The 13,272-nt window shown below is 51.9% G+C and overlaps 4 protein-coding genes across 4 annotated transcripts; all 4 read right to left on the bottom strand.

Annotated features, from left to right (window-relative positions):
- Positions 1-777: 777 nt before the first annotated feature.
- IWZ02DRAFT_494736 (uncharacterized protein) lies at positions 778-3,095 on the bottom strand (the record flags this gene model as incomplete). Its single annotated transcript, XM_066770063.1, has 2 exons — positions 778-1,703; positions 2,474-3,095. 2 exons carry the CDS (start codon positions 3,093-3,095, stop codon positions 778-780), a joined length of 1,548 nt encoding a protein of 515 aa, XP_066618115.1.
- Positions 3,096-4,608: 1,513 nt separating this feature from the next.
- On the bottom strand, positions 4,609-5,457 carry IWZ02DRAFT_494735 (uncharacterized protein; the record flags this gene model as incomplete). Its single annotated transcript, XM_066770062.1, has 1 exon — positions 4,609-5,457. The coding sequence occupies one exon, from the start codon at positions 5,455-5,457 to the stop codon at positions 4,609-4,611; it is 849 nt and encodes a 282-aa protein (XP_066618114.1).
- Positions 5,458-8,021: 2,564 nt separating this feature from the next.
- IWZ02DRAFT_494734 (uncharacterized protein) lies at positions 8,022-9,539 on the bottom strand (the record flags this gene model as incomplete). Its single annotated transcript, XM_066770061.1, has 1 exon — positions 8,022-9,539. The coding sequence occupies one exon, from the start codon at positions 9,537-9,539 to the stop codon at positions 8,022-8,024; it is 1,518 nt and encodes a 505-aa protein (XP_066618113.1).
- A 2,626-nt stretch (positions 9,540-12,165) lies between these two features.
- On the bottom strand, positions 12,166-12,468 carry IWZ02DRAFT_494733 (uncharacterized protein; the record flags this gene model as incomplete). The annotated part of the gene is made up of 1 exon (XM_066770060.1): positions 12,166-12,468. One exon carries the CDS (start codon positions 12,466-12,468, stop codon positions 12,166-12,168), a length of 303 nt encoding a protein of 100 aa, XP_066618112.1.
- Between the last annotated feature and the right edge of the window lie 804 nt (positions 12,469-13,272).

The following is a 13,272-nucleotide window of genomic DNA, read 5'->3' as shown; positions in this document are numbered from 1 at the left end:
GCTTGTGACTTTGGCGAAGGTGGGCGAAGCAGTTTCATAGCGTTGGCATCGAGCCCTTCGAGTTCAGTGCCATCCAATCCGAGATATCTTTATCTAGCTGGCGGGAAGAGGAGCACGTGAGGAGTGTTGTCACCGCTGCGACTTGCGAGAGGAATCTTGATATGCGAAGCAGTATGTGGGAGCCGGAAAGAAGGTCTGCGGGTATTCTGACCACAGATTGGGCAATGTCCTGCGAGATGTGGGTCGTCGTGTCAAGAGATCCGAAACTAGACAGAGGCGGACTGCCCTGGGCGAATTTACCGAGGATATCCAGGAACAGCACGTCTGTAGGAATTTCTGGAGATGTACAGATTTTGAAGCTCAAAAGCCTGGCTAGATGATGGTGTTTGGGATGTTGTGGGTGGGAGTTTGGTCCGCGGTCAAGAGCCAAACCGACAAGCAAGATGCTGGGGGGAGCCTTTTCGTTCCGGGACATCTCAATTAGCAATGTCGACAAAAAATTAAAGTGAGTATACAGGTGAGACATCCAGGAAAGTGTTGACGCGGTCGATGTCTGTTCCTGGGAATCAGCGATATGGAGACGTTATTTGTGGTCTGGTGTGTCCACGGAACTTTCAGATTGCGGAGTATCTACTGGTTCTTCGCGGATGTCCTCGCGTGGTCTTCCTCTCATGCCCCATCCATCAACTGTAGTATCCAATCATGTCCCCAGTGCAGTAATTTAGCCTCCGACCCTCACCCTGTCGAGAAACAGTCTCGAGCATCCGCCTGCCTTCCTCAGAGGAGCTTTCCGCATGCTGGACATCTCGATGAGAGCTCCGTCGATCCCTCCAGGCAGTGTGCGCAAAAGAAGTGTCCGCAGCGCGTTTTTACCATGCAGAAGGAGGACTCCTCCGCTCCCAGGTCCACGATGGCGAAGTCATCATCATCAAAGTCGGACAGCGACGCAGCGTCAGAGCCCTTGACTGCGGTTGCAGACTTTGCAAGACTCTCTGTCTCCTTCTCCTCGCTGGTGTCCGTCCCTTCAATGTCCAAGCCGCTTGATATGTGTCCAATGTGAGGAACCATGTCCCACTCCTCGAGACTGTCGACGAAGCTCTTGTCGTTCGAAAGACAGATCTTTGGCTCAGTCTTACGCTGCTCGTTGCGGCAACTGAGCAAAAGCTCCGCCGATTGCTTGCAGACACCGCAGGCGACGCCTTCAGGGCCCCTAGTGACCGGCAACACCTGATTGTATGGCTGTACGTCCAGAAGCTCCACCAGGCCGGATACCAGGTTCGCATCCGCTGCCAGCTCGAAGTACTGAAAGGCCAGCTTGCCGATTTCGTAGACCCGGGAGACCTCGTAAAGGATTTCGAGCAGGACGCAGCCGGAGATCGTGCCGTGGGCAATCTTTGTCTTGACTTTGTCCAGGCCTTGATTTCCGAATGTCCAGAAGGCTTTGCGGAGCTCGTCGAACGCTTGGTCGAGGTACGTGGAGACGGTGTCGGCGACTTGGGCGCACTCTTCCTCGGAGAGACACGTGACGAGGTTGTGGACTTTGATCGCGGAGAAATGGCAGCCCTCTCCGATGACGGCAACAGTGCTTGCGGTCTTTGGATCGGCAATCGAATTCGAGGAGCTGACATTGCGAGATTTGAGGCCGGCACATTTTTCGATTGTTGTATCGTCCCATTGGCCGAACTCCTGCGCATTTAGTCCAGCTGTCTCAAGTTAGTCGAGCTGGCAGGCCTCGGCAGGCGGGCGTAGAGTTTCGGCAACGGGGATATGTACCTGAAATGCCCAGCTTGATCCAACAAGAAATACTCGTAGTGAGCTCGGGGGAGGTCTTCAAATCCGTCGCCATCTTGATTGACGTCGAATGTGTGGTGCTGGTCGGCGGGTATCAGCCAAAGTACGGAGAGCAGAAAGCGGAAAAGGAGAATCCGCTGTCACCTACCGTGTGATACTGTTCGAAGACAACTCGAGTATGTGATAGTGAGCTGGTGTTGAGGATTTGCCGTCGCCGACTGCTCGACAAAATCAACACCACTCAGCGCCTCGGCACTAGACCGTTTTGGCAAAATTTGAGAGAGAAAGTGTCAATTTGCAAGCCATGCGCTTTTGTTGAGCACGCCTGCGCAGGGCCAAGACCTCTAGTGAAATGGATCAAGAGAGACTTTGTCTGGAAAATAAACGAGGATGAGGCGGAAATAAAGGCTCTTCGTTCTGGCACAACCGCTTTGTCAGTGGCCAAGTCGACACTTTCGCAGAGTTTGTCTCAGGACCCGCCCGGCTAATCTCAAGTCTACCAGGAGAAATGACACTACTTTTTTACTTCACATGGATTGTTTGGAGGGTACAAGAGTTGTTCAAAAGTCATCATTCATGATCCATCTATCCAGCCCGAAACTAATGCAGAATAGACGCCGCTAACATGCTTTTCATTCATCACCCCGGCTTCAAAGGACTCCACGGCAAAGAGGGCAGGCACCCGATTCGTTCGCCCAGCTCTGGAGGCACTCTATGCACATGATATGGCCGCAACGAGTCACCGCCAGCTGCACCTCCTCGCAGTCGATATCGTCGAGAAGCTCCTCATCTGCAGCCGCGACCTTGTAGCCCTCCCAGCAGATGGGGCACCTGTCCCCTCCCTTGCTGATGGTACCCACCACGGTATCCACGTACGGCACCGGAACCAGCGGCTCCACGAGTGTGACTAGACGCGCCCTCTCCGCCAGCTCAACCAACTTTGCCGCGTGCTGTCTGACGCTGTAGATGTTGGAGAGCCGGAACAGACTTGCGAGAACGAGCACCTTGGCTGTGATCAGGGGGAACACCTCCGCCCTGATGGCTCCGCGGCGCAAGTCTGTCAGTTCAGTGTCGAGGAAGACTCCGAAGTCAAGTTTCTGTGTTGTGAGGTAGATGCGCTCCTCGTCGGATAGAGCAGAGACCACCTGGTCGACGTGTGTGAGCTTTGACAGGTCCCGCGGGACGGCGGTGGGCAGCAGCTGGATATAGTGGAGGATTTTGGGAAGATGATAGTCCTCCGACACTTTGATGCTGCTGGTGTCGTACTCGAGGACGCGCTCGAAGTGGTCTTGCTCGGTGTCCATGGTCGCTGAATCTTATCTTTGGAGACCATATTGGCCGTCCTCCGCATTTTGTTCGCTCTCCTATTGGAAGACAATCACATTGTTAGAGAGCGGCCAAGCATTGGAACAAAGAGGGCGGAGGCTCACATTGGTGGTAGACGTCGCGATGTACTGTGGGAAATCCGATGCCATAGGGTGGTGGAGAAGCGCTGGTGCGGATTGAACGAGACGAGGTGCTCTGCGCGAAGTAGGTGCGGGCGCTTTGGGCAGTGAGGTCCTGGAATTGCGCTAGAGAAAGAGGCCAGCAGTCGACGGAGAGGTGGTGCAAGACGATGTAGTGTCGCCCACGCGTTGTTTTGGAAGACAAAGAGACCGGCAAGACTATGTGGGCGAACGGTGGAAGTGACGCAGGCTCAACGACGGATTTTCTGACCTGAGCCTTGAATGCTCCCTGAAAACTCCCCCATGTATCTATAGATCCAAGTGAACATTCTATGTTGCACACTTCCAAAGAGAAGCTCGAATGATTCCCGTAATATACTGAACAAAGTGAACGACGTCTCCTCATGCCTCTTGGTCTTGTCAATATACATACAAAGGATTCTACCACTGAGCCTTGTTTCATTCTCATAGACCAGTTCTTTGCGCCTCGCGAGTTGAGATGCCGTAGTAGCGTCCGATGGGAGGCTGCCGATGCTACTGGCTGTGGTGGCCTCGTTGACGGGCTCGATGCCCGAAACGGCAGCATTATTGGCGACCTTGGTGAATCGGCAAAGGCCTCCTTCAGCCTTTTTCTCTCGTGGCTAGGTCAGTGGACGTCTCCGAGAATGTAAAGGAATTGTCTACTGGGCCTGCAACGTTGGTGCTCCAGACTTTGTCGCGGCGTGTGCTAGGCGAGACAAGGGTCGACAACAGTACGTGCTGTGGCATGCCTACATTGGCGTAGAACCACATGGAGGCTACTCTTAATGACCATAATACTACAAGCCACTAGTTTAATTTCAATTACGAGAGAAGGGATTGAAAATTGAGAGAGAGCAGAGCTGTGTTGAAACTATCTGAACTGCTGGCTTTCGCCCATTGCCAGTAGAAACTTCCGACTCCAGGTCGGAAGTAAGTTCCGGAGACCATTTGCCGTTGCAAAGCGAGAAGTGCTCGAACGAAGTGTCAGAGGGCGCCTTTCTGGAAAAGCAACGGAGTATGTGCATCAAGAACCCGAATTGGGTAGATTTAGGTGTGTTTTTGCTTCCAGAGCTATCCCCACGTACGCCGACCTGAAATTCCGCCCATCCACCCGAAGAGTGGTCGATTATTGTCTAGAAATCTCCACGTTCATGATGGCGTTTGTTGTGTCCGTTCTGATGCTCAAAGAGGGTTGCAGTTATTGCCGGTGTTGATGGGGAATCGGGGCTCGTTTTTGATGAGAGACAAACAAAAAACCGGATAAATTGAAGTAGTGGCACTTGGATATTGAGGGAAACTAGGCCATGGATTCCATCTGAGTCTGAATTGAGATTCAATTGCCGGTAGAGAATCACAAGTGTTCGCCGCAGTCGGGGCAGCGGGTGGACATCCGGAGCCAGTACCTCAGACATTGGATGCAGAACAGGTGGCCGCAGTAGGCCAGAGCCACCTCCGGAATGTTTGCGATTGTGGCAGAGGGCTCCAGAAAGTCGCTGGAGTCCTCCGACAGGATTTCCACATCTGGGTTGAGGGTATAGATGTCCTGCCTGGTGATGCCCAAGTCTTGTATAAAGTTGTCCTCGTTCTGCGAGGCAGTTTCCTCAAAGGATTCGGCCGAACTATCGATGGAGAAAGCATCGTCTTGTTCGATGCTCTCGATCCACTCGGGGAACACGACCTCGGACAAGAAGGACCGCGTACATAGCAGGCAGTAAAACCTCGTATCAAAAGGAGCTCGAACGACTTGATAGGGGGCGGGTCTCAAAGCCCTGCGAACCTCCATGATTCCCAACCCATGCGCCACTTCAAGGCCCATTCTGGCCAAAAGGCCGATCAGGAAAACGTCGGAAACCTGGTAGAGCGACAGGAGAAGCACAATCTTGGCGACAGCGCCGGGTCCGTTGAGCAGCCTGTACAGGGAGCCAAAGGGTTCTTCGTAGTCCAATGATTCTATCAAATGGTCGAGCTCGGAAGACAGGGTCGGTATAATGTGATCGGCGATTTCGAAGCTCTGGTCGCGCGACAAGTGGCGTAGGAGCTGCTGGACGTGCGTGATTCGGTGAGGGTTTCGTGGCTCGAGCTCAGGCGCAATGTCGAGCAAGTCGGACATCCTGGGAGCAGGGTAGTCCGGGAGGAATCTCATGCCCGTCGGGATATCGACCTGAAGCTTTCGAGTGTAAGGTGAGAGTCTATAAGCCATCTGCGCTGCGGGATGCGATGTTATTGCTGGACGCGATCTTGTTGTTGTTGTTGTTGTTGTTGTTGGTTGGGGGCAAGAAAAGGAGATGTGAGGATCGAGGCACGCGTAACCCTCGCGTTTGGAGTTCTGCCTGATGACCCCACTTGACTGGTTGAGGCTGCCAATGAATCAGCAACAGGCTCAAGATTGGATAATGGGTTACTAGCCTCTCAAAAGCTCAGAGATGAGAAGTGTTTGAAAATGACGGGATGCGGGAGGAAGAGAGAGGACATGGTCTGGAGCGGTTAGGGGACTGCAACGCGCTTTTATCGGGGTGTTGACAAGTCTTCTTTGGTTTGTTGAGACTGGGCGAACCATTCACACGACAACGGTAGACCACGTTAAATGACCTGGGGGGACGCGAAGGTGCACGTCACGTGCCCTGGAAGACGTGCAGGACCAGAAGTTGACGTGAGTGCGATTCAACATCTAAACGTATCTCTCAGTTCCGACCATCGATGGATTGACCCTCCAAAGTACATATTGCTCAACACTCCTGGCCGGCCCTCAGAAGGATTGCAGAGAAGCGCAAAGGTTGCACAGTGGAAGAACCACTTCGCCCAAGTCGGCCCCCGCTTTAGGTGCCAAAAGGTCTCAAGCTGAATGAACTAACAAAATTTTCATCGCAGGCGCTCAAATCAAGGAACATGTTGTAAAAGAGACACCCTTCATCCGTCGCGCTACCACAAAAACTTAATACCGTCCCTCGTAATTACGACACCCCTGGCTTCCACAACGCAGATAACGTCCCGAATTCTCCGGCACAATCGCTCCCAGTGGAACAGATTCACTGCCTATGCAATATCCTTGCAATGACAGACCGAAAACCATACCACGTATAGTCCACAGCAAGCAAATTACTGGAGCTTTGTGCCTTGCAAAACGCCGTTGCGCCCATCCAATCGACTTCATCTGGAGATAAAACCACAAGAGAAGGGAAGCACAGGAATTTTGAAGTCCCGCTTAAGGAAGGGACTCCTGGGCCCGCTCTTTATACCCTTCGAAAGAGATTGCGAGCCAGCTCCTGCTAGATGGCAACAGACATCAAGCAATGGTAAACCTGCCCTCAACTGGCATGCAAGTAGCGTAAAAGTGGTCCAGAAAAAGCAATCATGCAGACAATAGAGCGAATTTTAGGCGCATGGCAATCAGATCAGGATGACAGAGTGCATGAGGCTTTGAGGCTTCCATGTGTCTGTCCCGGGCGAACTCCTCGGCTCTGCCATCTCTTTCGTCTTTTCCTGCGCAAAGTACAAGCGGTTGGAACAAAGCAAGTGTGTTGACAAGCGCGAGGAGTGCGAGTGTGCGGCAATCAAGGGCTATCGACAGCATCAAAAATTCCAGCCTCGCAGCGTTCATGGATTTACCTCAGAAAAACCTCTGTCGACGATGTCCATTCAATTTGCTACCTTGGTGTGTTTGGAGCAGTGCGGAAACCCCCCTTTACTGTTTTGCGGCTTGTCACAGGAAAATGCCACAAAGCGCCCGCAGCAGCATCATTCTGAGTCCTAAGAGTCGCCGCGTATGCCTTCAGTATCGTTTTGGGAAGTGCAGCCGTCGAAACGTATTTAGAGTCGACAGTAAACGTCTGCCGTCCACGCTGGAGCACAGCGCTTTCACTCAAGCCATCTGCATTTTCCGCAGCCTGTCGGGGAGAGAAAATAGAGCAATCAGTCCTGAGCTACAATTGACAAAATCAAGGAGTAAGATTGTCGGGATGCAGCGCTCTTTGTTCAAATACTACCTTCTCTTTGTTGATTGGTAAAGATGACGTCGTGTGTGCACGCGATATTCCTCATAGTGGTCGCTCTTTGCGTACCTGGCTGGGGACATGTTTTGACTAGAGCTCAGGAACTGGGCCTATCTAGGGGCCACTGCTGCATCGAGACACGTTTGGTTTACTTTGGTCAGCGTTGCTGTGTTGCTGCGCATGTGTCGAGCATGGCGCCTTCAACGACGATTTCACGTCCTGATCTTTTCACCATAGTCAAAAAACCACTAGTCCAATAGTTTACAAATACTCCATTGATTAACCAACAACCTGGGAGCTTCCATTTTGCCACAAGTACAATTCCGTAACCCTACAGGACCTCCATAACAGTAAGGCCCCCGAGTTCCCCCTGCAAAGCCATCCTCCGTCGGTTTTTCCGTTGTCTTTCTACACCCTTCTCTCCGGTGCTTGTCGTTGTTATCTGAAGTCAAGTCCAAAGTGTCTTCGCGATGCGACGCGGTCGGGTTTGAGTTGCAAGCGATCCCTGCTGACCGCCGATCGACTTTCCCTCTCAGGCATCGCGTCCGCCGTCAGACCATGTGGCGGGGCTTGCATGTGCAACAACGCGACCTAGACCATGCAGGGAGGAGTTGTGGGTCAAATGTACCGAGTAACAGGTGCCTTTTCATGACGACTTAGAATTTTTGTGCTGGATTTCTCTTGGTCTGTGTTGACGAATGGTCAGTGCTGCATTCTACTCCAAGTCCTCGTCCTCAGTGTCATACTCAGAGTCTGTTCCATCCGAGCCCACCTGCTAAGAGTTTCGCGCTACAGCCAACCGATGCCAGTAGTTGGTGGCCAGAGTCTCGCAAATTTCAGGAATAGATCCATCGTGGTCGAAAATTGTCGGGACTCTTCCGTAACGAAAGAGGATGTGGGTGTCTACGAAGATGGGAAGGTTGCGCATCGATGCCCGAGTAACAGGAATACTCCATTCGCTCCTTGATGGTAGAAGAGAGCACGCGACCCTAACTCTAGTGTCAGAGGCGTGGCTGCCGTCGACATCGTCAAAGGGCCTGTACAAAGCACCGCCGAGGACCATGTTGGCCGCCAAATAGAGCGCAGGCTCGGCGAACCAAGCAAAAGGAGCGAGGACGAGCCTTCTCAGGGACTTTGGTAGCTTGGTGCGAACGTTTTCGGTCTCTTTTTGGTTGGCGAATTGGTGTGCATCAGGGCTCCAGCGACTGTCAGTCAGCATCTCACCCATAATAGTCAGAGATTCGAGAGCCGTGAACTTAGCAAGGCTCACTCCCCGTCGGGGCGCCAAGGTGTCCTCAAAGACTTGGTTGAACATGTCATCGAGGTTATACGGCCCTGTGATGACGTTGTTTTCGCGGAGCGCCAGACGTCGCAATGTGCTCCTTTGGGATCCTAGTCCTTCGACTATCCATGCCGCGGTGGTGAGCTTATGTACTTCGTAAGGGTGCAGGAACCATTCGACGGCCTCGAGATTTCTGAAAGCGGCAAAGAAGTGTCCTATGGCCTCGGGAATGGAGCAAAAGTCCTCTTGGACAATGAAAGTTTCTTTAAAAACAAACGTTTTGATTTTGAAGCTCCGGGCCATCGATGACAACGTAAGACCGACATCTTGGATAGTGCCCATTTGATGCAGTGACAAGAGCTCAAGCTGTGGCAGCTCGAAGATCCAGACCAGACTTTGCATAGACACGTTGTTGAAATGATGGCTGTCGAGGCTGTTTTGAACATTAGACCCGTATGGGTGTGGAAATCGACCCAGGTGGAGCGTCTTCAAGTACTGAAAGCCGTGTCGGATGTACACAGATGGTACCATGTCCCCGAAGATCTCGATATTAAGGTGACGAAGTCCGCTGGCTCCCTGGAGAATGCGTCTCAAGTTCAATTCCTCTCTTTCATGCAGACCTCGTCTGAACGGTTTGTTACCTGCTCCAGTACGTGGAATTGTGGCCACCATCGTGACTCTCGGCCTGTAAAGGTCGGGATTGAGTGCAAGAAAGCGGAGGTCTAAGCTGCGTAGATGCTTCAAGAGATACTGATTTTCGAAAAAGGACCGCTGGAACAGAGCTAGCTTAGGGTCAAACAAGTGTATATCCAACGTGGCATATCTGTACAGAATTGCTTTGACGTCTTCGTGAATCTTCCGACAGGTCAAGGAGAGACGGGCAAGGTCGTGAGTAGGAAGCTCGGAAGCGATGAGCCAAACCAGCTCAGTTGGCAAGACCTGAAGGCCTTTGTCTTGACGCGAGGACCAGTGGTAGTTGACGATCATGTTGAAATTGTTCTGAATAGCCATTGTAGGTGCAATGAGTGAGTTGTTTGATTCTGGAAACTGAAGGTGGAGTGGAGCGGAGATTTTATCAGACTGGTTGCTAAACCCACAATGCTGTTGTCTCAAGGCATTGTTTAGGAACAACAGTCGTGGAACAAGGGTCAAAGAGAGAGGCAGCGCGGACGAGCAGTAGACAAAGCCACGACCTTGACTACACTGCTGCAATCAACGACAAGCTGTTAAATCATTCAAGGAGTCGTCGGCCCATTGAGCGTTGTAGTCCAAGCACGTTTACCGGGTCCAATAAAACAAACCGTGGCCGCGAGCGACAACTCATCAAATATGTCGCGTTGCAGGGGACGGAGGCCCACTCAAAGGAGAGGACGTCCTCGAGATCCATGTCTTCGTAGCCGTAGAGACGTGTTGCGGACGTGCGCCCATGTATGTCGATTGATGCATATTTCAAAGACAGGGGATCGGGTTGATACAAGAAAGCATCGGGGCGGCCAAAGTGGCCTTGAATTAGTTGTACTCGAGGGTGAGGGTTTGTGGGTGCTTGGCAAGCTTTTCGTCCTTGCGGCGGAACCTCGCCAGTAGTGACAGCTTCGGATCCATCGAATGCATGACGGTGGGGATTCCCCCGAAGACTACAGGATTGACATCTTGATATACCTTCCTGCAAGATGCTGAGGATCATGCAATGTCATTGGCGAGCAGCTCGGCGGCAATGAGCCTGACCAGCTCGGTTGGCAAGTCAAGAGGACCCTCACCCTGGACCGTGGCCCAGACGCACATGAAGACTCGAAAATGAGAGCTCTGAGCAGCCATTTTGTCCATGGGAAGAGGAGTTTGGGCTTTGACGAAAGGATTGGAAAGAACAGAGGACGAGGGTATAGACGTGGCATTCCTGGGCGAAAAAAAGTACGAGACCGAGGCAATCGCTGGTGAGGGACGAGGAGGGTTCGCGAGGGCTCGTCGTAACAATCGAGGCTTCATCTGTTGCCGTGGTGGTGAGTCCAACGTTGAAGGCAGAGGCAGCGCCGACAGACGGTGTTAAAACTCATCACGTGGCTGGGTCGTTGGCATGGCCCATGGCCCAAATGGTCGCCAGTCAAGCCACAACCGCCTGTACCGCCGCAGACATCTCCCGTCGACACGGAGCACACAAGGTGTCAATTCCTCAACCGGGCGTCGTTCTTGCGCTTTGATAAATGTAGCCACCAGAAGATCATCGCGTCTGGAAGTTGGTTTTACCTGCCTTGCAAAATCAACGCTTGAACGACAATGGGGAGCATGGACTTGAGTAAATAGATCCAAAAAGTCGTGCTGTCTTTTCAAAGCTTGCAGCAGCTGCTCTGCTCTCTAAGATCTTTTTTGTGATCTCACACGGCTTTCTCTCCAAGATAGCGCCCGAACTGAGATGCAGGATTGTCCGGGTGCAACCAAAATCAAATTCTATACCCCAAAATCTCTATGTAATGCCAGTCGCGCCTGAAAATGTTCCCATACCTCATCCGCCACAGAAGTGTCACCAGTCTCTGTTATCACTGCGCCTGAGCTGCAGCCTCCCCAAGTCGCCACCTTTGCACGTGGGCCTGGAAGTGCCACGAGAACATCAGATGAACGCAGTTATTCTCCAAAATTGATCGAGAGGGATGGAGGACCTCCCGAGGCGATGATCCAGCCCAAATTTCATAAAGAGTCCTTCCTAATACTCGCTCCATCCAAAAGTCATCGGGGTGTCTAGAAATTGCGACGGTAGTAGCCTCTCCAGTGTTTATTAGACAGCCAAAGACTTTGACAGGGCAGTATGCCATGTGCGACTCAAGTGCAGGCAGGAAACCACTTAGCTCGATTTGAAGGCGAATGGAGGCAGCGAGTTGGAGCGAAAGGTCGAAATTGTCCAGGGGAACAATGTAAAGCCGCCTGAGAAATTTTGGCAAGTTGGAAAAGATTACAGAGGCCCTTTCCAAGTCGTTTATGGGGTCGAAATTGAAAAGAAGCCCGTGTTCTATGACGGTGAGGTGCTCGAGGTTTGTTAATTGACTGAAGTCAATTGAGACTACTTCTTCCAGAGGCAGGCGATCGACAGAGGCTACATTCAGCGGCGCCATCATCACCTTGTTATGTGACAAGATTACCGTCGTCAAGGTTTTCTTCTGTCGCTGTAGACCGTCAACAATCCATGAAACTGTTCGAACTTTCCGTGGGTGAAGCCTTGACATGTGCAATTCCACACATTCCAAGGCTTTGAAGGCATTTCAGAGAGAGAAAATTGCACCTCGAATCGTGCAATAGGTCTCTGGAGCCAAAGTAGTCTTGATGGGTGTGAGCCCTTTGGGCGTGAATTGGCTGGCGTGTGTGGATGAGACGAGGCCGACGTCCTGGAGAGAACTGTAGTTATTGAGAGTGATTTACTGTAGCCTGGGTAATTTGAGAAGCTACATGAGGTTCTTCATCGAGATGTCGCGGGAGTTGTCAACAGAGTTCGAAGTAGATTGCCCGTATCCATGGGCAAGGCGTCGCAGGAAAAGCCTTCTCACGTTTTGAAAGCCGCCAGGAACTCACATGACTGGCAGGATATCTCCAAAGACCTCCAAATGCAGCACCTTGAGTTTGGAGCAAGCGCATAAAAGTTGGCGGAGGAGGGCTAAGCGCCGCCAAGGCGCGGGACCATGGCCATGCGCGGGACCTGTGGTTGGTATATACTGTCGTCCATGGGACTGTACTCGATGCACAAGTTTTGAACGTGGAGCACGCGGGCAGATCCAGTGGAGTAGCATGATTTGACGAAAAGCTGGAGCTTCAGATGGTCGCGCAAAATGTGGATGGACGGGTGTTGGAACAAGACGGCCTGAATGTCCTGAATAGTCTTGCAACAGGTCAAGCACAGACTTTGCAAGTCCTTCGAGTCGAAGTACTGGGCTGTTTCGCGGAACAGCTCCGTCGACATGTCGAGGATTCCTGCGTGCTTCGCACGAAGCGCTAAGCGCATCGCAGGGGCGTTGGAACGAGAGGTCGAAGGAAAACGCATTTATGGAATCGTAAAAGGTCAAAGACTGGATCACAGGCGAGTCAAAGAGGTGGAGTTGGTTCCTGGTCGTGGCAGTAGAGTGATGGTGTTGAGATCAAGGATTGCTTGAGGTGGGTGTTTTGGAATGCTGTGTAACGGCGCAGGACGGCGGTCGATGGTCGGATGTGCTCAGCACCCAGGCACTTGGCCTTTTCGACACCTCCAATATCATCTCTCCCACCTCTCGTCCTGCTTCTTTCTCCCATCCTGCAACGCTACTCTCCACCCAGCATGCAATGCACAGATAACACTTCTTTCGTCGTCTTATACTACCAAAGTAACTCTAACGGTATCTGCATACTATGCATGCTGTGAGCAATGAGATCAAGAATGCTGAACAATACTACATGGCCCTCTAGGTCTTATATCATCCTGTGCCTTGGAAGAGGAGAAGCTTCTTATAATTTTGCAAAGGAACAGCTATGCAAACAGGCTGCGCAATCACGTATTGATTTCCTCATTTCCAGAATAAATTGACAAGGGAAACCGAGCAAAGGTTCGCTTTGTCCAAACACGACAAACTACTGGAAAGACAATCCACCTGTATCCGCAATCTGAAGGCCCGGTAGAGGCCCATGCTGGTGGAACAAACGCGAACTCAAAGGGCTGAGACGAAAAAAATTCTCCCGGTCAACGTCTGTTCCTTCGTTGCTCCACGCGTAATGGACTGCTCCGCTAACGAGG

Source organism: Phyllosticta citriasiana, assembly GCF_038021145.1.
Source record: "Phyllosticta citriasiana strain CBS 120426 chromosome Unknown IWZ02scaffold_19, whole genome shotgun sequence".
Classification (NCBI taxonomy): Eukaryota; Fungi; Ascomycota; class Dothideomycetes; order Botryosphaeriales; family Phyllostictaceae; genus Phyllosticta; species Phyllosticta citriasiana.
This window is presented reverse-complemented; position numbering and strand designations above follow the sequence as displayed.